This window comes from Monodon monoceros, unplaced genomic scaffold, assembly GCF_005190385.1.
Source record: "Monodon monoceros isolate NGI ecotype Baffin Bay Population unplaced genomic scaffold, NGI_Narwhal_1 Super_Scaffold_14, whole genome shotgun sequence".
In the NCBI taxonomy this organism is placed as follows: domain Eukaryota; kingdom Metazoa; phylum Chordata; class Mammalia; order Artiodactyla; family Monodontidae; genus Monodon; species Monodon monoceros.
Genome location: NW_021703770.1, coordinates 17,967,664 through 17,993,446, shown reverse-complemented (window position 1 = coordinate 17,993,446; position 25,783 = coordinate 17,967,664). Strand labels below are relative to the sequence as shown.

General features: G+C 38.9%; 1 protein-coding gene across 3 annotated transcripts in view; it reads left to right on the top strand.

Annotated features, from left to right (window-relative positions):
* Nucleotides 1-25,783, top strand: part of COLEC10 (collectin subfamily member 10) — a 166,265-nt gene that overhangs the window by 45,046 nt on the left and 95,436 nt on the right. For 2 of the 3 annotated variants that reach the window (XM_029222914.1, XM_029222912.1), the window contains exon 1: nt 12,245-12,345. The exons of the other annotated variant lie outside the window; for it this stretch is intronic. In XM_029222914.1, the coding sequence (XP_029078747.1) occupies nt 12,309-12,345 (37 nt within the window). In that variant the 5' untranslated portion in view covers nt 12,245-12,308. Of the gene's footprint in view, nt 1-12,244; nt 12,346-25,783 lie in introns of those variants that run through there. 3 annotated transcript variants of the gene reach the window in all.

Sequence of the window (25,783 nt, the reverse complement as noted above, 5' to 3'; positions counted from 1 at the left end):
GTGGTCTCTCCCGTTGCGGAGCACAGGCTCTGGACGCGCAGGCTCAGCGGCCATGGCTCACGGGCCCAGCTGCTCCGCGGCATGTGGGATCTTCCCGGACCCGGGCACGAACCCGTGTCCCCTGCATCGGCAGGCGGACTCTCAACCACTGCGCCACTAGGGAAGCGCCACCAGGGAAGCCCCACCAGGGCTTTTATAAAAACTTTTCCTTTACCTGGAAGGCCCTTTCCCCAACAAAAATATATTTGGTCTCACATTCAGTCAACAAGTATTATAAGAACCTTGTAGGTTCCAAGCATTGTATTCTGGATATGATGGATATAAATAAGTCAGGGTTCACATGTTCAAGGAATTTATAATTTAGTAGGGAAGACAGACAAGTGACAAGTTGAAACAGAAGGTGCACGAGATGAGCACAGAGTCTATGGGAGGTCATGAGGGCGGGAGGGGTGGGAGGTGGGGAAGCCTAGAACTGGCAAATCAAGACAAGGGTCCAACAGTTAAAATAAACAAACAGGATATCAACTAGAATTCACCTGAGGAGTTGCTGAGTAAAATGATAAAGGTAATAAAACTACCATCATTTATTGAGTCTCCATTAAGTTCAGGGTCTTTTTACATACATTATCTGAAATGTCACATTTTATAGTACACATTTTCCAAATTAGGAAACTGAGACTCAAGAACTTGCTCAAGCCCACACAACAAATGATTGCCAGGGCTGGGGTCAGGATATATCTGCCACCAAAGTTACTACATACCTTGTAAATAAAAGGTTAGTTCTTGATTAATATATCAGTTCTTTATGACTACCCACTTCTCTGATATTCCACTATCCCTCCAGACCTAATTCCAACCTAATTCATTCATCAATTCAAGGAACTCTCTGAGGTTATGATGCATTGAAAAATACCAATGGCTTGGCAAAGTTTGTGATGTCTTTTTCTTTGTTCACACGTAGAAGTAACAATGCATCTTCAAGTTGGTGGCATCTGAAATTCCTTAAATATGCAGTATTGTGCTTATGTTATATTGCTTAATTTCTGTCTTCCCCAAATAGACTATAAGTTCCAAGAGGGCAGGACTCTTGCCTTTCTTCTTCATTTTCGTACCCCCATCATCTGGAATGTTGCTGAATAAGTTAATGACTGATTAGATACTGAGTGTCTGCTATTTATCAGTGACTCTGTGAAGTGCTGGATGTAGAGTCAGGAACAAAATAGGCATGGCCTTTGCTCTTCTGGAGAAGATGCCAATTAAACAAACAAGTGAACACATAAGCACATAAATAAATGTGCAGTGTTATGTGGTAAATTGAGAGAAGTGAAAATGTCGCAGGTGCTGTGGAGAAAATAAATGGGATGTTCTCCAAATTTAGACTGGAAAGTCAGGGATGCCCACTACAAGCTGATATCAAAAGGTGAAGGCAACAAGTCCAAGAATCCATAGTACTGTGCTACCTGACATGTGTAATAGCTAATGTTCACCATCCATCCGGGTCCAAAACATTGTCTCCCCTCTTGCAACAAAATGTGACGCTTATTGTATCTGCATGCGTTTTTAGTTATGTTTTTGAAGATATCCTTTCTGTCCACCTAGATTACAAATGCATTCATACCTCTGGTGGAATAGAAAGAACACTGGATTAGGAGATTTTGGTAGTAGTTCTAGCTTTGCCCCTATTTTACAAATTGGGAAGATTATTTAAACTTTCCAGTCCTCAATATCCTTAGCTATAAAATTAGGAGGTTATATTAAATAATCTCTAAGGTGTCATTGAGCTTTAACATTGAAATTCTATAATTATCAGCTTATTTTAACAAGCAGTTATTGAGGATCTACTGTGTGCTAAACTTTCTGCAGAAAGACACAATCCCTTCATTCAAAGCGCTTATGATCTTGAAGAGGAGACGGAAACGTTGATGGCTTCAATATAGAGCAACAAAGAATTTCCTCTGCTTCTGAACTTTCAACTGCTGTCCTTGTCCTTCCTAGGTGTGAGCAGAGATTCTCGCTCTTAGTAAAGACATTTAACTCTGCCTGCCGCCAACAGATGGGGCAAGTGGTCACATCAACTAGACCCTGTTGCATTGGACTTGAGAGCTAGTGAATGAGAGGGAGCTTTGAGGATCTAAGTTTTGTAAGAAAATAAGCATCTGTATGTCAGGGTAACATGGGAATTGAAAGTAAGGGTCATTTTGTTCCACCTGGATGGGGATGGGAATGAGGTTGCTATGGGGTGGGCCAAAGATGCTACTGAGGGAAATTTCATAGGGCATTGATGTCTCAGTTGAATTTTGAAGGAAGAAGAATTAAGCAGGTATATTAGTTGGGATACCTTCAACTGCAAAATACAGACTAGCCATTTGAAGATGGATTTGATAAGAAATGCAATCATTATTCCACGTAATATAAATTGCAGGGGCAGGAAAATTCCAGGTTTGGTGCCATGGCTCAAAATGTCATTGAGAACTCCATCTCTTTCTTGCTTCTTGGCTTGGTCCTCCTCAGAATATTGCTTTCTGGTCTTCAGCTTTTTCCTTCATGATTGCAAGATGGCTGCCTAATCCCTCAGCACTTTTCTTAAACAATTGTATCTTAAAAAGTTGAAAGGGGATAACTTTTCTCAAAATCCTTTTAATCAAAGAGAAGAACCATGTTCTTTTGCCCTGTTTCCCCTGTTTCTTACCCCAGTCTCAGCAGACTTCCCTTCAGGTCACAGTGGCCATGGCTGGTGCTGTAAACACAAGGGAGGCTGGGAAAGCATATACCTGGCATTTTCAGTCTCCATGTTGCATGGCAGATTCTGTCTGCTGGGAGGAAGTGTGCGTGTGAAGGGGGAGTGGGGAAGCGGGAAATGGTGTGGTTGCCGGGTAAGCCTCCAACTATGTCTTCCAAACAGGAAAGGAAGGAGTGGGGAGTTATTAATGGACCTCATACTCAGACCTGGGCACCGCCCTTTGCTTTCTGAATTGTAGGCATTCAATTGATATTTGCTGATGGTGGGATCATTGTCATGGAAATGGAAAATCAGTGTCAAGTCAGGTAACTGAGTAGTAAAATCAGTTATTCTTTCCAGGCCATGACTGGATGAAAAAATTTTTAATTTTGTCACTTGAATGGGTGACTGTTGATATTCCTACTGGGTGGCTGAATTAAATACTAATTCAACATCAGGAGAGGTAGTGGTGGTGTTTTTTTAAAAACCATGTCTAATTTGGCAGCAGTTTTATAATCTAAAAGGAAATCAGGGAAAAATATGAGTTCATTGGAAAAAGACCAGATCCTAGGAAATGAAAATTTACTGAAAACACCATGTGTGGGGCTCTAATGAAAAAAAACAGAGTGCAAGATGGCCCCAGGGCTATGGAAAAAATTTAGTATGTCCTAATGATGTACTTAGTGTTTGTTGATTACACATGGAAACTCACAAGAAAAAGAAGCAGAAGAGGACACCAAAGTAGTGCATTTAAAAAAAATCAACTATATATACAAGCAGACATTAACATTTTTTTAAAAAAACTTCCTTTGCCTTTCTCACAAGTACAAACAAAACAGAAAGCCAGAAGGTTGTCTTCTGACTTTAACAACAGCAACAAGAATATTAAATAGAGAATGAAAGAAGACGCAAGTCATTGTGTTGGTAGGGTGTGGGTTATTTTAAATAATTCATGTGAAGTAATGCAGAAAGACTGCAAAATTAGTATGAGCATGTCACAACACACCGATCCTTCGAAATAACTTCTCGCCATGTCTTTTTAAGACTGCTAAACCCTTTTGCAAAATTGTGAGAGCTTGTCTGGAGAACAGAAAGCATTAGAGGTGAATAAAAGTTATGGGTTTATTTCCCATTGCTCTTTGTTTGAAGAGATTGCTCCATTTTTAAATGACTGGGACTATTTAGCTCCAAGCATAATGTATTTCCAGTGGGTTTTTTTTTTTCTTTTATCTAGAGTTTTATTCTTTTGCTCCGTTCCACCCTACTTTTCTTCTCATGAATGTGAAGACATGTAATAACTCAGGAAAAGGGGCTACAAAGGACCATGGGTGGTTGATTATTTCCAGTTTCATGGTGAAATGTTTCCAGTTTCATGGTGTTTACTATGAGGTGTCAAGCCAGGGACCACATTTCTGCTGTTAAGTTTTCTTTCCATCTAGACGAGATTCACAAGCTTTTTTTTTTTTGCAGTATGCAGGCCTGTCATTGTTGTGGCCTCTCCCGTTGCAGAGCACAGGCTCCGGACGCGCAGGCCCAGCGGCCATGGCTCACGGGCCCAGCCGCTCTGCGGCATGTGGGATCTTCCCAGACCGGGGCACAAACCCGTGTCCCCTGCATCGGCAGGCGGACTCTCAACCACTGCGCCACCAGGGAAGCCCCTTTTTTTTTTTTTTTTTTTGCGGATTCACAAGCTTTTTGAAGTTGTTATATGCTTTTGTTGACCAATTTTCTAACACCACTTGGAGTTCGTAGATTCGTCCAGGTCCTCGATTCGTAGATTCGTCCAGGGCGATGCAATTTCTGCCCTCCTTTCAGTATCTAAAAGACCTGGTGCAGTGTTCTTCCTCAGGAGTCCATGTTAGAGTTATGCAGGGATCTTTTACCTACACACAGGCATCTACTTGCCTTAGTGCGCCAAATCAGAAGCTCTGCGGTTGGGCCTGGCAAAAACATACCTGAAAACACTTCTTTGAGTTATTCTGATGTACAGGTCTAGTTCAAACCATTAGACTGTTGGAAATAATAGGTTTACTCTCAGAAAAAGAGAGCAAAAAGAAAAGAAATGGAAAGAAAAGAAACAGAGAGAAAACAAAGGCTGCATAGACAGCCCTTGCATCTGACTACTGTGACAGCTAACCTGTATGGGAAAACTGGGAATTAGCAGAGTGTAATGGTTAAGAGACCAACTCCTTGGATTCAAATTTCTGCTCTGTTGTGTGACCTGCATCAAATTATTTAACCACTCTGAGCCTCAGTTTACTCATATTACAATGAGTATAATAATAATGCTTGTAGTAATTTGGGGATTTAATTATGTATTACGTATAAGATTAAAAACGTATAAAGTATTTACTGATACACCGACATAAAGCAGTTGTTCAAACAATGTCAACTGTTAGTATCTCAGGCTGCTCAGAGGCTCAGATGTGAAGTCAAATAATATCTTTGATAAAAAAATGAAAACATGAGTGATTGTAAATAAAGGCATGTTGTTTAATAGATACAACATTTAAAAAAAAAAATATATACAACATTTTAAAGCCTGAGATCCATAGTGGGATTTTGTTTTAGGTCCTAGGTATTATAAATTTGGGGTCCATATTTAATATAAATAATTATATTAGCATTTAGAATGCCAGAGTCCCTCTTAATTGTATTAGTAAAAGCCTAAGGTATCATAAAATGACATGTAGAAATTACTGGCTTGGTTTATTAAGGATGGTATTATTTCTGGTAGGTCATGAATATTATGGGCTGCACTGTCCAACAAGAGGATTAAGAATGCATTTATGCATCAGCAAGAAGGCAGGAGAAGAAAATGGCAATTCTTAAAATTGTTGGATAGAGATATTTCAGAACAAGCATTCAATAGTCATCATAGATAAAGTTAGATATTTGTCTTAGTTCTCTATATTTATTCTATACTTTAGAGGTTTTTTCTTTTTAATTACAAATGGAAGCACTGAAAAGGTTATTATGAGAGAGGCAAAAGGATCAAAGTTGGTAGAAGGAATTGTGACAACATAAGCAGAGATTGGAGTGATGGAGCCATAAGCCAAGTAATGCCAGCAGCATCTAGAGTCTGGTAGAAACAAGGAACTGATTCTCCCCTGGAGTCTCCAAAATAAACCAACCCTGATGATACATTGATTTTATTTTATTTTTAAAAATGTTATTGGATTATAGTTGATTTACAATGTTGTGTTAGTTTCAGGGGTACAGCAAAGTGATTCAGTTATACATATACCTATATTCATTCTTTTTCAGACTATTTTCTCATATAGTTTATCACAGAAATTAAGTAGAGTTCTGTGTGCTATACCGTAGGTCCTTGTTGGTTATCTATCTTATGTATAGTTGTGTGTGTATGTTAATCCCAAGCTCCTGATTTATCCCTCCCCAACCACATTTCCCCTTGAGTAACCATAATTTTGTATTCGATACCTGAAAATCTGTTTCTGTTTTATAAATAAGTTCATTTGTATCATTTTTTAAAGATTAGATTCCACATATGAGTGATATCATATGATATTTGTCTTTCTCTGTCTGACTTACTTCACTTGGTATGATAATCTCTAGGCCCATCCATGTTGGCATTATTTCAATTTTTTTATGACTGAGTAATATTCCATTGTGTATATGTACCGCGTCTTCTTTATCCATTCCTCTGTCAATGGACATTTAGTTTGCTTCCATCAAAAGTCTACAAACAATAGATGCTGGAGAGGGTGTGGAGAAAAGGGAACCCTCCTACACTGTTGGTGGGAATGTAAGTTGGTACAGCCACTATGGAGAACAGTATGGAGGTTCCTTAAAAAACTAAAAATAGAACTCCCATATGACCCAGCAATCCCACTCCTAAGCATATATCCAGAAAAAACCATAATTTAAAAAGACACATGCACCCCAACGTTCATTGCAGCTCTGTTCACAATAGCCAAGACATGGACACAACCTGCTGATACATTGATTTTAGCCCTGTAAGACTCATTTTGAACTTGTGACCTCCAAAACCATATGATAATAAATTTGTGGGGTTTTTAAGCTACTGATTTGTGGTAATGTGTTACAGCAATGATAGGCAACTAATACAGACTTCATAGAATCATCAAATTTTATTTTATTTTTTTGATTGAGTGATATGAGGCTCAGAGACCTTGGCCATTCATTTATTCACTCATTCAACAAAAATTTATTGAGCTGCTAACATCTGCCAGGCACGGTGAGCAATAGACATACATGATCCATGCAATGCCTTTCTGAACCCTTCTCCCAGGACCCTGGGCATCAGAATCTGGAGTGGAGAGACCCCCCCAGAGGAAAGATGTTTGGAGCTGATGAATACTGATGGTGGTAGGCCTGATCCCCAGAGATGCACTGTTTCCATTCCTTCCAGGGCCTTGGTAGTTTGCTTTTCTTTTGATTTTTTGAACTGCCCAGGACTTAACAAATTCCTTCATTTACACAAGTTGGCTAGAGTGAGTTTCTGTGGCTGTTACGCCAGCCCTAATAAATTATCTAAATAAATAGTCAGCTGACAGTGACCTCTGATCATGTCAAAGGTCTGTGACGGTGTTTTAGACCAACAATTTATTTTTAACAAGCTCATTTGATTCCACAGAAATAGTCTTCAGGTCATCAGCCCACTGATGTTTCATCCCCAACAAGCTAAGTCCGCACCTTAATCTCAGCATCTGGGAAACATTTTTCTCTGTCTACGTGGAAAGAAAAATGTGAACCACAGACTGAATTTGCAGTTCTCTGATGTCTGAGCTGCTCCAGTGTGTTATGGAAAGAATAAATATGAATTTCATAATAATTCCATGAATATTATCTACCACCAGCAAATAAGAAAATTGCCATTGCTGGATAACTTCTAAAATACTAGCCATGGAAGGGATGACGGCTGATGGTTAATGCCTTAAATAAGTAGCTATCCTCCTCCTCAAGGAACAGCAAGTTCTTCCAATAAAGAGAAAGGATAAGTCAGAGAGCAGACGTACTGCCTACAGGGACTCAGACTATAAGGTTAAGCTTAATGATTTCAAGCACAGACCCTTGATGAATCTGGTCCTAGACACCCTGAGAATTCACTGTGTCTCCCCTTACAGAGCTTGCCAGACTCCAGTGATAGCAAGATTCAACAGATTGGTTAAGTGATTACACTTGAAGCCGGGCTTCACCATTTGATTTTCTTGATCAACTCATTAACCTTGTTAAACCTCAAGATCCTTGTGTAGCACTGAGTCACTTTCTACAGCAGAGATGAGCACAGCATAGTAAATCAGCTGCACCTCAACAAAAAAAGTGGGACCAATAATAGCATCTTTGTTCTAGATGAATTATAAGGTTTATATGAAATAATATGTGGATGAAAGTCATAGAGATGTTCACAAATAGTCTGGTTCTCTTCTCTTCTGGGTCAAGACTGAACTTTCTCACCCCTTGTGGAGTGAGGGTGATGACCAAGTGACTCACTTTGGCCAATGACATATGAGCAAAACTGACACATGTCATTTCTGGGAGGAGCCCTTTAAGAGCCAGGATTAGATTCACTGGCTCATTGTCTTCTTCAGCAACGTCAGGGTTCAACATGGTGACTTCTGCATCCTGTGGGGTCCTAGCCTGAAGGTGATATGGTGCTCATCCACCAGCGGACCTGAAATAACCTTTGTTGTTTTAAGCCACTGATATATTTTGGAGCTGTTTGTATCTACCAAACAAACTAGACTGCTTGGAATCCCACGTAAAGCACTTAATACACAGTAACTTGTCAGGTTGGACGAGAGGTGAGGTCATGGGGGTAATTCATTTACTCATTTAACAAAAGTTTACTATCACATCTAGATGCTATTCAGGGTGAATATCATGGTGAAGGAGGAGACAGAGTCCTTGCCTTCATGGAGTTCACAATTATGCTGAGGCTGCTACCCTTCCAAAACTGAGAAAAACAATCAGAAAAGTTTCACAGCCCTGCTGGAGAGAAAAAACCATGAAGTTGGGCTGGTCAAAACTCTTCATACAAAGACAGAAGGGCAAAGAATAGTTATCCCTACCCAAGAACCAAAGATTGGTTGGGAACAGTGGATGTAACCTGGTTGATACTGGTTCTGGGCATGCCTGAAGGTGTGATTCCTGCCTGGCTGTGGCACCATTATCGATGCTTCTGCGCTGAGTTCCCTGAACCAACATGTCATGACTGCACCCAACAAAATGGCCCTCTTTAATGGAACCCATGCCCTGTTCACTCCACTCACATGAACTCACACTCTGCCTAGCCTCCACCATCCCACTAGACCAAAATAAAATTGAATGTTTCCCAGCCTGATTTACCTGGCTGTATTAGACCCACCTGAACTATAGCCTTTAGGGTAGGTTTCAGAAGAAGCTGAGAAGCAACAAATCAAAAGGCTATTTACTTTCCTCCCTTTCTGGAAACGAATGGCATTTGGTCAAGCATGGTGGTGATCCTCACTGGGTTCCTGGCAGCGGACCTGAGCTCTGTGATGTGGACGCCTGGTCCCACCAAGGTGGGAAGGCAGAGGTCCCTGTTGCAGTTCTGCCTGCTCCCACATGAGAAGGAGTGTTGGCAGTTCAGCACTTTGAAAGTCAAGGAAGAACACCCTTTCATATTGAATCTAACAGTCAGCACCTTGGGCTCAGCAGAGATGCCCCAGTTCTGGCCACTACCTAGCAGAGTGTTCTTCTGGGCATCTCACAGAGAGAGGGAGAGGAAGGACTCTAAGGTAGCTGTTGATGAGCTTCTTCTTTATGCCCAGGAGTGGTTTGAAATGAAACATACAGTTTTTCTGTGTTCTTGGAGTAGCTTAATCAGAATTGACGACGTCAGGAATAAAAACATCGTCTTGAGATTCACGTTGCTTCATTAGGAATCTTGGCCCTGCCGCTTACAAGTTGTGTGATCTTGAGTAAATTGTTTGGTCTCTCTGAACCCCAGTTTTCTTACCTGTAAAATGATAATATTAACATCTTATAGGTGGTGTTCAAAGAATTAAATAATATGTGTTAAGCAGTGTCTGGGGCATAGTGGACTCTTATTATGTGTTCATGCCTTTTCCTTTTTCCTTCTAAAGCAGGTATGACTAAGTACTTCTTTTTGCTCTTCCATCTGTGGGAGAAAGCATTATGCATCTTTGAGGGTTACAGTGCCCTTTCCATTGCATCCATCATATATTTCTTTATCCTCCCAATAATGTTATGTGTAAGAACTATAATGATGCTCATTTTATAGATAAAGAAAGTGGAGTGCAAAGAGATTAAGCAACTTGATCAATGATCACAAAGATAGTACTTGTCACAGGTATGACTTGCACTCAAGTATTAGACCCAAAACTCCTTCTCTTTATAGTCCTTGATTTTTCTTTGAGATTTGCATGGAGTCTGACTTTGTTGTGGCCAAAGATTAAGCCATGTTTAGCACTATCTCTGTCTACTGCTCTTTACATTTCCACTGTTATCAGAAACAACTTGATATAAGATCAACCTTAGGCATGTTGAGCCTTCATCGGGGAAGGGACAGTTGCGTAAGTGTTAGGTTGAGTGTGTAGGACTGGAACACCACATTTTAATCTCTGTAGGATCTCAGACTGGCAATCAGAAAGGGAAAGAAGGTGTGCCTGCTATCTTTTCATTCCTTCCCCCAAACCCCACCCCCATCCTGGGGATGCTGATCTTCATGGACTACATCCCTCTTTGCAGGGTCACCTGGGAATGGTTGGGTTTCTCTACCAAAGATGATAGCTTGTCTCAAGCTATCATTCTCTTCTTCTGAGTTTCATTAATCATGCCATCTCCTCATTTTCGAGGGCCTATGAGGGTCAAGTTCTCAGGGTACTGCACAGCAGTGTAAATAATGCCTTATCAAACCTTCCTAAATTTAGCCTAATATTCTGATGGGACCCTGAGTGACAATAAGTAATTCCAAATGGTACTAGGAAAATGTACCCTAGGTAGATGAGGGCTGTCAATAATCGGTTTCCTTATCCATCACCAAACCAAAGTCCTCAATCACACAGTGTCCTTTTGGGACTCTTTTCCTCTTTCAAGGATACCATCGGTAGTAACTTTAATTTGGTTTTCCCAATATAGAAAGTGTTGGGCTATGGTGATGTCACCATAGTAAGTACACCTGTTTCAGTACCTGGAGCCTTCTTTCCCTAGATACATCTATGACCTGCCTTTCACTTAATTCAATGTCATTTTGCTCCAACGTCATTTTTTTAGAGAGGTCTTTCTGGATCATGCCATCTAAAACAGCAATTCCTTCATTGCTGTCTGCCTCCTTACTCTTCTTTATTTTTATTTTCAATATTGTTTTTTAACCACATAAAATATTATATAGCACATTTAATTGTCTGTTTTTCACCACTAAAATTAAAGCTCCATGGAGCAAAGACTGTCTATTTTGTTAGTGCAATATACATAAAATGACCTACTTGGTTAAATAAAGGGGAAGTTTGTTAAGACAAATGCAAGCTCTACAGAAAGAAGAAAAAAGAGAATACAGATTTCCGCTAATAACTACTCTGTCATCATCGAGAAAAGCAGACCAAAGTACCATGTTCTGATCACTGCCGAGAGGTGTATCTTCCTTTAATTAAGATGAGAATTCCTTTAAGGACGTTCAGTTCCCTTTACTGCTCTCTCATCAAGCAACTTTCTATCACTAAGTCAGTTTTCTAATTGCCTTTTTCCTAGTAAAGACTGTGAATGAAGGGCTATGGGGCACAAGCATTCTGATCACTAGAGTTGTTCATTCCCACTGTTCTCGGTATCTCCCTTAGTAATCAGTAAAGTTATGTTCCTGTTTATAAGGAAGCATCAGAGCTAAAACTTAGGTAAACTCACAAAACCAGGTTTATGAACCTGGAAAGCCAAGGTCTCAACTGTCCACTGTGATTTCCCTCCAATGGGTAGCAGCCGTGATGAAACACATCTGGAAAGGTTATCCAACCTTACCCAGGGCTCTCATCTGCTATCCAGAGAGGCATACAAATTTTGAGACTGGTTAGTTTCAAGTTCATATGGGCTTAGATGCAGCAATAGTGGATCTTCATAATTAACCTAAATGAGCTTAAGGTTTATAGTGTGTTACTGGTAGAAAAGGGAGGCATTGCTGTAGCACTGACCGCACAGTTTACTTTTAATGGACAGATTTTCATTTAGTGAACTGCAGCAAAACAAAACAAAAATGCTGCAGACATTTATCTCTCAGTAGCTACCTAATAAAGCTTAAACTGGCCAACTTCCATGCCCTTCAGGGTTCCAGAAATACAAACAGGAAGTTAACATTTCCATAGCAATAACAATTCTGTAATAAAAGCTGAGGAGAAACAATAAAACAGAAGGTCAGGATAAAAGCAATTTACATTTTATTAACATCCTAACACTACATCAGAATAAATTTTAAATATCAAAATAGAGTCAGAGTAAAATTAGAGTAACATTTGTGATCAAATGACTTTTTTTTTCATTTTTAGGCATGGCTTCCGTCTGGTCTTGTAGCAAGGCGCGAACTTATATAGCATCTCTAAATTCCCTCAACTTGTAAGTTCTGCTGTGTCATCCTATGGATAATTTTGACCAAGCAAGGCTCTCTATTTCAGGTATAAATGTTCTTTTCAAAGAAAAGATGATTCTCATATGATTCATTGTGTTGATCATTTGCTTATATTCACTCCATTATTGTGAGAAGCCATGCACAATAATGCGTGTAATGAAAACAGTGATTTTAAGCAAGTCAGATGGATTCTTCAAATATCCCTAGTAAGCCAAGAGGATGACAGATTATCCTTTGGGAATGGGCATAGCCTGGAACTGGTAAATGTTCCTTGATTTCCCTGTGCTTGGACCTTTCCTTTCTAAACTATTAAACATTCTTTTCCTCTAACTATAGAAGATGGAGGTGGTTTTCTAAGACAGTGAGAAGATACTTTAACATTATGTAGAGGAAGGATGAACTGAACGTCAAGGAGACAGAAAAGGGACATTCTTAGGTTGAGATGAGTAACCAGGAGATAATAAACCAGTGTAAAGGACAGAAGAGAGGGAAGAGGGGATTTAGGTCCATAAACCATGAATTTGTTATTGCAACCTTGAGCTGTGCAAGCTTCCATGGCCTTCTGTCCTTGTAAGATAATGGGCTTATAAAGCAGATAAAATTGCTAACAATTGGGACACTGATACAGAAAATTAGAATACCTTTCATGGTGATAGACTCTATTTTTCATAAATTATCTTTCATTGTTTAAGGAATACATATTCAGTTTCTTTAAATGGTGTAAATGCCTTAACAGTAGTTTCTAAGCCTTCCACTCCTTTAAAAATGTGTTGAGCATCAAGTAAGACCCAAGTAAATTCTCATCCAAAAATGACTTTTTACCCTTTTATTTTCTCACGTTTCCTCCTGTTACTGAAATGTGATTTTGACGTGGGACATTGACACTGATTTTGAATTAGTTGCAACCATGTACATTGCAGTTTACCCAGAATCCATAGAAAAATATCTCTTTATAAATCTACATCCTAGCCCTAGAATGTCCCCCCTTAATTGGGTTGACAAGTGTGTTTTAATATACTACAGTCCTGATGAGATAGAAGCATGATCTCCTCAATTTAAGTAAATGCAAGCCTGATAGCCAGAGAAAGAGTAAGATGACTCCCTTTTGCCTCTAGCTGTGATAAATTTATGTATTCATACTTAAAAAAGACAAATTACTTTTCTTAACATAATCCTAAGGGGATTAATACTAGCAAATATTATGCCAATCTCAAAGTCCTGTAATTTTAGTGTACTGAGCACTTACAGGAAATTGTGTAAGAAATTGTTTAAATGGAATACTGCCCTCTTATGGTTACACAGATCCTTCTAGAGCCAAACATAAAATCATAGTCTTTAGTTAGGGCAGTTAATAGAGGGATTTAATTAGTGGAGAGATCCAAAAAATGTAACACAGACTTTGATTTTACACACTACAAAATGGAGTTGTATGGAGGCAACTCATTCTAGGTTTATATATCTAGGTTTCACAGAGGCAAGGATAGAACCCAGTTCATTGCTTTTTCCATTCTAATGCATATTTGAATAGAATTATAAGTTCTGGTTTCATAATGCAGATATTTCAAGGGAAATTACAAAACATCAATTTTAGCAAAGGATTTTGTTAATAAGTTTCATTGTACTAAATCAATATGATGTCAAAATTTTCCAAACGTTAGAGGACTTCAGCATCTTATCAAATCAGAAAATTTGGAAAGTTTTCAAATATCAAACTAAAAAACTTCCAGTTTTCAGGACATTTTATTTATATTCTCCAAAAATCATTCTTATTTATTATCTGAGGAGTCACAGAACAAGTTGAATACATATATCTAACACGTGGCAGTCTGTCAAACACTGGATAAAAAAAACATTTTTTTTCCTAAAAACTTTCATATCTTCCAAGATAACCATTTGCATTTTTATTTGTTCCCAGGCTGTTGTTTTTATTTGAATCAGCTTTATTGAGGTATAATTTACATACAATAGAATGTATACATTTTAGTGTACAGTTGAATGAGTTTTGATAAATGCCTGTGCTCGTGTAACCATCATCAGAATCAAGATATAGAACATATACCTAGATATATAGAACATATATATCACCCAAGAAAGCTTCATTGTCCTTGATCTCAGTCGATCTCCCCATTCTGGCCCCAGGCAAACATTTCTCTCTTTTCTGTCTACTCTGTAAAGAATAGATTTGATCTATGCAGACCTTCATATATAAGAAGTTATAAAGTAGATACTCTTCCATGTTTGGTTTCTTTCTTTCAGCATAATGGTTTGAGATTCATCATTGTTGTTTTGTACATCAGTAGTTTGCTCCTGTTTATGGCTGAGTTGCGTTCCATAGTATGGATGTACCACAATATTCATCTTCTCACTAGCTATTGGATATTTGGTTTGTTTCTAGTTTGGGGATTTTTATTAAAAAATACTGCTGTGAAAGTTCATGTAAAAGTCATAGTGTGGCCAGATGTTTTTATTTCTCATAGGTAAATACCTAGAAGTGCAGTTGTTGGCTCATATGATAAGTGTATTTTAATTTCAAGACACCACTAAACTGTCATCCAAAGTGGCTGTATGATGCTACATTTCCACCAGAAATGTATGAGAGTTCCAGTTGCTTCAAATTCTTGTCACAGCTTGATGGCATCAGTACTTTTGTGTGTGTGTGTGAATTTTAGAATTTTATTTATTTTTTTATACAGCAGGTTCTTATTAGTTATCCATTTTATACATATTAGTGTATACATGTCAATGCCAATCTCCCAATTCATCCCACCACCACCACCCCTGCCACTTTCCCCCCTTGGTGTCCATACGTTTGTTCTCTACATCTGTGTCTATTTCTGCCCTGCAAACTGGTTCATCTGTACCATTTTAATAGGTTCCACATATATGCGTTAATATACGATATTTGTATTTCTCTTTCTGGCTTACTTCACTTGGTGTGACAGTCTCTAGATCCATCCATGTCTCTACAAATGACCCAATTTTGTTGCTTTTTATGGCTGAGTAATATTCCGTTGTATATATGTACCACAACTTCTTTATCCATTTGTCTGTCGATGGGCATTTAGGTTGCTTCCATGACCTGGCTATTGTAAATAGTGCTGCAATGAGCATTGGGGTGCATGTGTCTTTTTGAATTATGATTTTTCTCTGAGTATATGCCCAGTAGTGGGATTGCTGGGTCATATGGTAATTCTGTTTTTAGTTTCTTAAGGAACCTCCATACTGTTCTGCATAGTGGGTGTATCAATTTACATTCCCACCAACAGCGCAAGAGGGTTTCCTTTTCTCCACACCCTCTCCAGCTTTTGTTGCTTGTAGATTTTCTGATGATGACCATTCTGACTGGTGTGAGGTGATACCTCATTGTAGTTTTGATTTGCATTTCTCTAATAATTAGTGATGTTGGGGGCTTTTCATGTGCTTCTTGGCCACCTGTATGTCTTCTTTGGAGAAATGTCTATTTAGGTCTTCTGCCCATTTTTGGATTGGGTTGTATGTTTTTTTAATATTGAGCTGCATGAGCTGTTTATATATTTGGGGGATTAATCCTTTGTCCGCTGATTCATTTGCAAATATTTTCTCCCATTCTGAGGGTTGTCTTTTCGTCTTGTTTGTAATTTCCTTTGCTTTGCAAAAGGTTTTAAGTTTCATTACGTCCCATGTGTTTATTTTTGTTTTTATTTCCATTACTCTATGAAGTGGATCAAAAAAGATCTTGCTGTGATTTATGTCAAAGAGTGTTCTTCCTATGTTTTCTTCTAAGAGTTTTAGAGTGTCCAGTCTTACATTTAGGTCTCTAATCCATTTTGAGTTTATTTTTTTGTATGGTGTTAGGGAGTGTTCTAATTTCATTCTTTCATATGAAGCTGTCCAGTTTTCCCAGCACCACTTATTGAAGAGGCTGTCTTTTCTCCATTGTATATCCTTGCCTCCTTTGTCATAGATTAGTTGACCATAGGTGTGTGGGTTTATCTATGGGCTTTCTATCCTGTGCCATTGATCTATATTTCTGTTTTTGTGCCAGTACCATATTGTCTTCATTACTGTAGCTTTGTAAATTGTCTGAAGTCAGGGAGTCTGATTCCTCCAACTCCGTTTTTTCCTCTCAAGACTGCTTTGGCTATTCGGGCTCTTTTGTGTTTCCATACAAATTTTAAGATTTTTTCTTCTAGTTCTGTAAAAAATGCCATTGGTAATTTGATAGGGATTGCAGTGAATCTGTAGATTGCTTTGGGTAGTATAGTCATTTTCAGTCTGTTGATTCTTCCAATCCAACAGTATGGTATATCTCTCCATCTGTTTGTTTCATGTTTAATTTCTTTCATCAGTGTCTTATAGTTTTCTGCATACAGGTCTGTTGTCTCCCTAGGTAGGTTTATACCTAGGTATTTTATTCTTTTTCTTGCAATGGTAAATGGGAGTGTTTTCTTAATTTCTCTTTCAGATGTTTCATCATTAGTGTATAGGAATGCAAGAGATTTCTGTGCATTAATTTTGTATCCTGCAACATTACCAAATTGATTGCTTAGCTCTAGTAGTTTTCTGGTGGCATCTTTAGGATTCTCTGTGTATAGTTTCATGTCATCTGCAAACAGTGACAGTTTTACATCTTCTTTTCCAATTTGTATTCCTTTTCTTTTTCTTCTCTGATTGCCGTGGCTAGGACTTCCAAAACTATGTTGAATAACAGTGGCGAGAGTGGACATCCTTATGTTGTTCCTGATCTTAGACGAAATGGTTTCAGTTTTTCACCATTGACAATGATGTTTGCTGTGGGTTTGTCATATATGGCCTTTATTATGTTGAGGTAGGTTCCCTCTATGCCCACTTTCTGGAGAGTTTTTATCATAAATGGGTGTTGAATTTTGTCAAAAGCTTTTTCTGTATCTATTGAGATGACTATATGGTTTTTATTCTTCAATTTGTTAATATGGTGTATCACATTGATTGATTTGCATATATTGAAGAATCCTTGCATCCCTGGGATAAATACCTCTTGATTATGGTGTATGATCCTTTTAATGTGCTGTTGGATTCTGTTTGCTAGTATTTTGTTGAGGATTTTTGCACCTATATTCATCAGTGATATTGGCCTGTAGTTTTCTTTCTTTGTGACATCTTTGTCTGGTTTTGGTATCAGGGTGATGTTGGCCTCGTAGAATGAGTTTGGGAGTGTTCCTCCCTCTGTTATATTTTGGAAGAGTTTGAGAAGGATAGGTGTTAGCTCGTCTCTAAATGTTTGATAGAATTCGCCTGTGAAGCCATCTGGTCCTGGACTTTGGTTTGTTGGAAGACTTTTAATCACAGTCTCAATTTCAGTGCTTGTGATTGGTCTGTTTATATTTTCTATTTCTTCCTGGTTCAGTCTCAGAGGGTTGTGCTTTTCTAAGAATTTGTCCATTTCTTCCAGGTTGTCCGTTTTATTGGCATATAGTTGCTTGTAGTAATCTCTCATGATCTTTTGTATTTCTGCAGTATCAGCTGTTATATCTCCTTTTTCATTTCTAATTCTATTGATGTGAGTCTTCTCCCTTTTTTTCTTGATGAGTCTGGCTAATGGTTTATCAATTTTGTTTATCTTCTCAAAGAACCAGCTTTTAGTTTTATTGATCTTTGCTATTGTTTTCTTTGTTTCTATTTCATTTATTTCTGCTCTGCTCTTTATGATTCCTTTCCTTCTACTAACTTTGCATTTTGTTTGTTGGTAAGGTTAGATTGTTTATTTGAGAGTTCTCTTGTTTCTTGAGGTAGGCTTGTATTGCCATAAACTTCCCTCTTAGAACTGCTTTTGTGTCATCCCATAGGTTTTGGACCATCGTGTTTTCGTTGTCATTTGTCTCTAGGTATTTTTTGATTTCCTCTTTGATTTCTTTAGTGATCTCTTGGTTATTTAGTAATGTACTGTTTAGCCTCCATGTGTTTGTGTTTTTTACATTTTTTCCCCTGTAATTGATTTCTAATTTCATAGCGTTGTGGTCAGAAAAGATGCTTGATATGATTTCAATTTCCTTAAATTTACTGAGGCTTGATTTGTGACCCAAGATGTGATCTATCCTGGAGAATGTTCTGTGGGCACTTGAGAAGAAAGTGTAATCTGCTGTTTTTTGGATGGAATGTCCTATAAATATCAATTAAATCTATCTGGTCTATTGTGTCATTTAAAGCTTGTGTTTCCTTATTAATTTTCTGTCTGGATGATCTGTCCATTGGTGTAAGTGAGGTGTTAAAGTCCCCCACTATTATTGTGTTACTGTCGATTTCCTGTTTTATAGCTGTTAGCAGCTGCCTTATGTATTGAGGTGCTCCTATGTTGGTTGCATATGTATTTATAATTGTTAAATCTTCTTCTTGGATTGATCCCTTGATCATTATTTCATGTCCTTCTTTGTCTCTTGTAATTGTCTTTATTTCAAAGTCTATTTTGTCTGATAGGAGGATTGCTACTCCAGCTTTCTTTTGATTTCCATTTGCCTGGAATATCTTCTTCCATCCCCTCACTTTCAGTCTGTATGTGTCCCTAGGTCTGAAATGGGTCTCTTGTAGACAGCATATATATGGGTCTTGTTTTTGTATCCATTCAGAGAGCCTGTGTCTTTTGGTTGGAGCATTTAATCCATTCACTTTTAAGGTAATTATCGATATGTATGCTCCTATTACCATTTTCTTAATCGTTTTGGGTTTGTTTTTGTAGGTCCTTTTCTTCTCTTGTGTTTCCCATTTAGAGACGTTCCTTTAGCATTTGTTGTAGAGCTGGTTTGGTGGTGCTGAATTCTTTTAGCTTTTGCTTGTCTGTAAAGCTTTTGATTTCTCCATCGAATCTAAATGAGATCCTTGCCAGGTAGAGTAATCTTGGTTGTAGGATCTTCCCTTTCATCACTTTAAATATATCATGCCACTCCCTTCTGGCTTGTAGAGTTTCTGCTGAGAAATCAGCTGTTAACCTTATGTGAGTTCCCTTATATATTATTTGTCATTTTTCCCTTGTTGCTTTCAATAATTTTTCTTTGTCTTTAATTTTTGTCTATTTGATTACTGTGTGTCTCGGTGTGTTTCTCCTCGGGTTTATCCTGCCTGGGACTCTCTGCACTTCCTGTACTTGGGTGGCTCCTTTCCCATGTTAGGGACGTTTTTGTCTATAATCTCTTCAAATATTTCCTTGGGTACTTTCTCTCTCTCTTCTCCTTCTGGGACCCCTATAATGCGAATGTTATTGAGTTTAATGTTGTCCCAGAGATCTCTTAGGCTGCCTTCATTTCTTTTTATTATTTTTTCTTTATTCTGTTCCGCAGCAGTGAATTCCACCATTCTGTCTTCCAGGTCTCTTATCCGTTCTTCTGCCTCAGTTATTCTGCTATTGATTCCTTCTAGTGTATTTTTCATTTCAGTTATTGTATTGTTCATCTGTGTTTGTTTGTTCTTTATTTCTTCTAGGTGTTTGTTCTTTAATTCTCCTAGGTCTTTGTTAAACGTTTCTTCCATCTTCTTGATCCTTGCCTCCATTCTTTTTCCGAGGTCCTGGATCATCTTCACTCTCATTATTCTGAATTCTTTTTCTGGAAGGTTGCCTATCTCTACTTCATACAGTTGTTTTCCTGGGGTTTTATCTTGCTCCTTCATCTGGTACATAGCCCTCTGCATTTTCATCTTGTCTGTCCTTCTGTGAATGTGGTTTTTGTTCCACAGACTGCGGGATTGTAGTTCTTCTTGCTTCTGTTGTCTGCCCTCTGGTAGATGAGGCTATCTAAGAAGCTTGTGCAAGTTTCCTGATGGGAGGGACTGGTGGTGGGTATAGCTGGGTGTTGCTCTGGTGGGTGGAGCTCAGTAAAACTTTAATTCACTTGTCTGCTGATGGGTGGGGCTGCGTTCCCTCCCTGTTGGTTGTTTGGTCTGAGGTAACCCAACACTGGAGCCTACCCGGCTCTTTGGTGGGGCTAATGTCGGACTCTGGGAGGGCTCACACCAAGGAGTACTTCCCAGAACTTCTGCTGCCAGTGTCCTTGTCCTCACGGTGAGCCACAGCCACCCCCTGCCTCTGCAGGAGACCCTTCAACACTATCAGTAGGTCTGGTTCAGTCTCCCCTGGGGTCACTGCTCCTCCCCCTGGGTCCTGATGCGCACACTACTTTGTGTGTGCCCTCCAGAGTGGAGTCTCTGTTTCCCCCAGTCCTGTCAATGTCCTGCAGTCAAATCCCACTAGCTTTCAAAGTCTGATTCTCTAGGAGTTCCTTCTCCCATTGCCAGACCCCCAGGTTGGGAAGCCTGACGTGGGGCTCATTACCTTCACTCCAGTGGGTGGACTTCTGTGGTATAAGTGTTCTCCAGTTTGTGAGTCACCCACCCAGCAGTTATGGGATTTGATTTTATTGTGATTGCGCCCCTCCTATCGTCTCATTGTGGCTTCTGCTTTGTCTTTGGACGTGGGGTATCTTTTTTGGTGAGGTCCAGTGTCTTCCTGTTGATGATTGTTCAGCAGTTACTTGTGATTCCGGTGCTCTCACAAGAGGAAGTGAGCGCACATCCTTCTACTCCGCCATCTTGAACCAATGTCGGCATCAGCAATTTTCATTTTCTTAATGATGGTTAGGCAGTCCCATGTGCTATAGATTGAATATTTATGTCTTCCCCAAATTCATGTATTGAAATTGTAATCCCCAACGTGATGGTATTAAGATATAAGGCCTTTGGGAAGTGAATGGGTCATGAGGGTAGAGCCTTTCATAAAGGATTAGTGCCTTATAAAAAAGGCCCAAGAAAGCTCCCTTGCCCCTTCCACCATGTGAGAACACAGTGAGAAGATGCTATCTGTGAGAAAGTGACACTGAATCTTCCAGCACCAAGATCTTGGACTTCTCAGCCTGTGAGATGTCAGAACTGTGAGAAATGGTGGAGACAGAATGCAAATCCAGTAGAGTCTGGCTACAAAACCCCTGCTCTAAGCACTCATTAAAGTAGATTATTTTGTAACTTTTTCATATCACAGTCTTTTGCCTTTATACTTAGATATAAACTCTAGTAACTCAGGAGTAACTGTACCTTCTACTTGTAGGTTTTCCCGTGTGACCCAGATCAGTGTCCTGAAAATATATGGCAAAAAGTTGCTGAAAAAGAGGAAATTGACATTTATAAAGCACTTAAGAAATGTCTGCCAAGAACTATGGCCAGATACTGAGATAAATTACATTTATATTTCATCTTTACAACAGTCTCGAGGCAGGTGTTAATATCCCTGTTTTACAGATGTTTTACAGATGTTGCCAAGAGGATAAATTTTTCTTTCCTCAGACTATGTATTCTCTTTGTGGAATGCACACAGTAAATGAGAGCAGGACCTTAAAGCCAAATCAAACTTGGTACGAAGCTTGGTTCTGCTACTTACTGAAGTGTGTGATTTTGAATTATTAAACTTCTCTGAGATTCATCTGTAAAATGCAGACTACATATAACCTCTATCATTGGATAATTGTATTAAATAAGGCAATACATTTAAAGCCCTCTGTAACGTCACAGTAAGCAGTTAATAAATGTTAGTTATTATTATTACTATTGTTATTACTGTTAATATGAGTTTTAGTAGAGTCAGCTCAAGTAAAAGGACCTTTATTAAACTTTAACCTGACTGTCAGTGTCTGTTTTAAAATGAGAAATGTCCTCTCTAAAATGGGAAAGCTTTGGAGGTCAATTACACAGGTAATTGAATCAGATTAAATGACTCTGGGGGACAGTACCTGTCCAAAATAATCATTGTTTCAGTAAAACAGTTGGTACGACTATTTTAAATAAAACAGTGAAAATATTACTTCCTGACAGGAGTGTTGCCTGTAGGTTTATAGGAATAGGCAGCCTGTGATGTGTCGGTAGAAATCTGTAGAGAACAAGCTTTTCCTCTGAAGCTGAAGGATCTGACCTCAAAAGAAACTATGCAGCCAAACCTATTGAGATTTTATCATCATTTGTTGATTGCACTTCAGAAGTTCAAAATCCCTTGGGGAAGAAAACTTCACACATAATATTTTTATTTTAGAAACTATGATAAACTATGTTTTATCCAGAATGATCAGTAAATTGAGAGTGCTAGTTACAATCAAATAATATTTGTCATATATCCTAAATTAAAAGCTAGAATATTCATATCAAACATTATACTGTCAATAGGAAACAGCATTAAACTTTCAGTGAGTAATATGCTTTCTTTGGTTATTCTGAAACTGCTTTAGAATCTTAGCGTGTCCCAGTGTTATCATTATGAGCCTTAATTGTTTTGATAACATAAATTTCAGCATAAAGATTTTCTCACAGAGAGCAGCTCCAAGATGAGCTGGGTAATGCTGGAACTTTGTGGATTCTCTTTGCAGGGAGATTCAAACAAATGCTGCAGCATTGCTCGCCCGGAAGGTTACAAAACACGTGTTAGCACAGGATGGGGATTTTGTCCAGTCCCGGATCAAAGTGTCTCAGAGGTGATTTCTTCTGAGGCCTTTCTCTTTGGTTAGTAGGTGGCCATCATTTTCTTGTGTCTTCACGCGGTCTTCCTGCTGTGTATCTGTGCCCTAATCTCCTCTTTTCAAAAGGACACCAGTCGTATTGAATTAGGGCCCACCCTAATGACCTCATTTAACCTTAAATACCTCTTTAAAGACCCTATCTCCACATACAGCCACATTCTGAGGCACTGGGAGTGAGGATTTTAACATATGAATTTGGGGGATACACAGTTCAGTCCCTAACACTGGTTTTTCAGGAGAATCACTTGGGGCCCAGGTTAAAGATTCAGAATATCTCAGCTCTTCTATTGAAGATTCATTCACCAGGTCAAGGGAATTACATTTTTAACAAGTGTCTAATAGTTAGGAATTGTTTTTTTGCAAGTGGCATAAGGTGTATCTCAAGCTGGCTCAACCAAAGTAGAGAATTTCTTAGCTTGTACAACTGAATATTTCAAGAATAAGGTTTCAGGGCGACCTTGATCAAGAATCTAAATGATACTACAGTATAAACGATGTTATAACAGCCTCTTTCTACATTTCTTCCATCTGTTTTCTCAATGTTACCTCCATTTTTTGGTCCCCTTGTGGTTGGAAGATGGCTTGACGCAGCCCCTATGTCTTCAGAGGTTCATATTTAGTAGAGTTGAGGGGAAATCTGGTTAACTTTTTACCCGTAAAGTGGCAAAATGAATGTCAGTTTACAAAACTGTATCCTAAGAGGCAAAATAGAGGAAGGATAAAAATGGGTGAATTTCTGTGCTTTTGGGTAAAGTTGTCAAGTGACCTAATACAAAAGATACAAAGTATACAATTATACAAAGCATAATTCAAAGTTTAGTAATAGCTTAATAACTGATAGTGTTAACTTCGTGCTTTTTTGTGTCAGCCTCTTTGCTGAGTGCATCACATGGATATGTGTATTCACATTAGGTGTAGTTATTATCGCCATTATACAGACAGGGAAACTGAGTCTCTCAGAGGGTACAGTTGCCCAAGGTGGCAGACTGGGTGAAGGAGGCAGAGCTGGGATTCACGTCTCAGCTCTTTGGTTTTCAAGTTCTTGCTTCCAGGTGTCACATTTTGCTGCCTCATTAACATGCCAGCTTTGGGAGTGAGCACTCTCTCTTTGTTCTAAAATTAATTAATTAATTACATTTTTCCTTGTAACTTTTTTTTCCCTTCCGTTTTACTGAGATGTCACTGACAGACAGCACTGTATAAGCTGAAGGTATACAGCATAATGACTTGACCTGCTTGTACTGCAAAATGATTACCACCAGAAGTTTCAACATACATCAGCTCGTATAGACACACACAAAAATTTTTTCTCTGTGAAGAGAACTTTTAGAATTGATTCTCTTAGCAGCTTTCAAATATACCATCCAGCAGTGTGAGCTTGAGTCGGCACATTATACGTTATATCCCAGAGTTAGCTCTCTTTAGCAAAGCTGCACTACCTAAAATTTTAAAAGTTTTGATATGACAGTAATGTTGGTGATGAAAGGAAAACATATTCTTTATCATAATTATCTACACGTACTAGAAAGGCTACTTGTTGGACTTTTGCTTGCGAAGCTGTCTTCCAGACTCGACGGTCATTGTATCTCTTAGCCCTGGCCATGGGAATCTTCATAAGGTGACAACTTCTTAATTCAATTCAATATAGGCAAGAGGAAAAAGAGAGTCCCAAAATGCTTCTTTACTCCCTGCTGAAGCTATGAGTCTCACCTGATGACTAGGTCACTTGACAACCTTACCAACTTGCAGACTGCAAAGCATGACCAGTTACAAAACCAGCATTCAGAGTGTGTTGTCCTTATTCAGCTAAGTACATTTATTTAACTACTGGACAGTAGCAAAGGTGTTGGTAGGTCTTTCCCTGGAATTTGGGCAGAATGCCTTTGTCCTATTGCTGAGAAAATGCATGTAAATGCCTGAGCCACTTTAGTGGTCTTTCCCAAAAATAGCTTGGCCTTTTGACTCACCCAGGCTGCCAGTAAACTGTTTTGTTTTTTTTTTCCCCTCTCCACAGATATGCTAAATCTAGTAACATCACGTCAGTCAGTGCATTCCAAATTGGAGGCAGCACTGAATTTGTTTTAGTTTGGGAATCCTTCTTATTGGTTCATAGGTTGTATCAGAGAACATTGGGACAGGAAGGGTCTGGCATATACTCAATATCCAACCCATCCTCTTAGATTTATAGGTAAGGAAATCGAAGCCCCAAAAGGCTAAGTGATCCACGCAAGCACACATTGCTGGTAAGTGGCAGAAAATAACTCTGGGCTGCTGATGCGTGAAGCAGTCTGTTTTCTGCCAGAGTCTCAGCAGGAGATTTCATGGGTGGGATATGCCAGGTCCCCCTGGCATTTCACAAAAGCATTTTAGCAGAGTGATGGCAAGGTATGAGTCTTGGCTGTCCCTGTATCTACAGAATTCTTATTTTGCCATGTGTTGCTTTAGCAAGAAGGAATTTGAGAATCAAATAATACAAAACCCAGAAAAGCAAATAGATGTTTTGATGCTCAAACTTGGCCAGGGTTGGCTTTCTTAACAGGGCCTTCAGGAGAAGTTAATTAGCATTAGCAAGCTTCTCTGAGTCTTGCACTGCACCTGAGTCATTCCTGCGGCTAAGGTGTCTAAGGCCTCACACCTCCCTAGGTGGCCCGGGTCTACTGCTTTGCACGAGAAAAGGATCCCAGCAGTCTGCCCTTCACCTGGGAAAACTGGACCGCTACATGTAAAAGTATGAAATTAGAACACTCCCTAACACCATACACAAAAATAAACTCAAAATGGATTAAAGACCTAAATGTAAGGCCAGACACTATCAAACTCTTAGAGGAAAACATAGGCAGAACACTCTATGACATAAATCACAGCAAGATCCTTTTTCACCCACCTCCTAGAGAAATGGAAATAAAAACAAAAATAAACAAATGGGACCTAATGAGCTTAAAACCTTTTGCACAGCAAAGGAAACCATAAAGAAGATGAAAA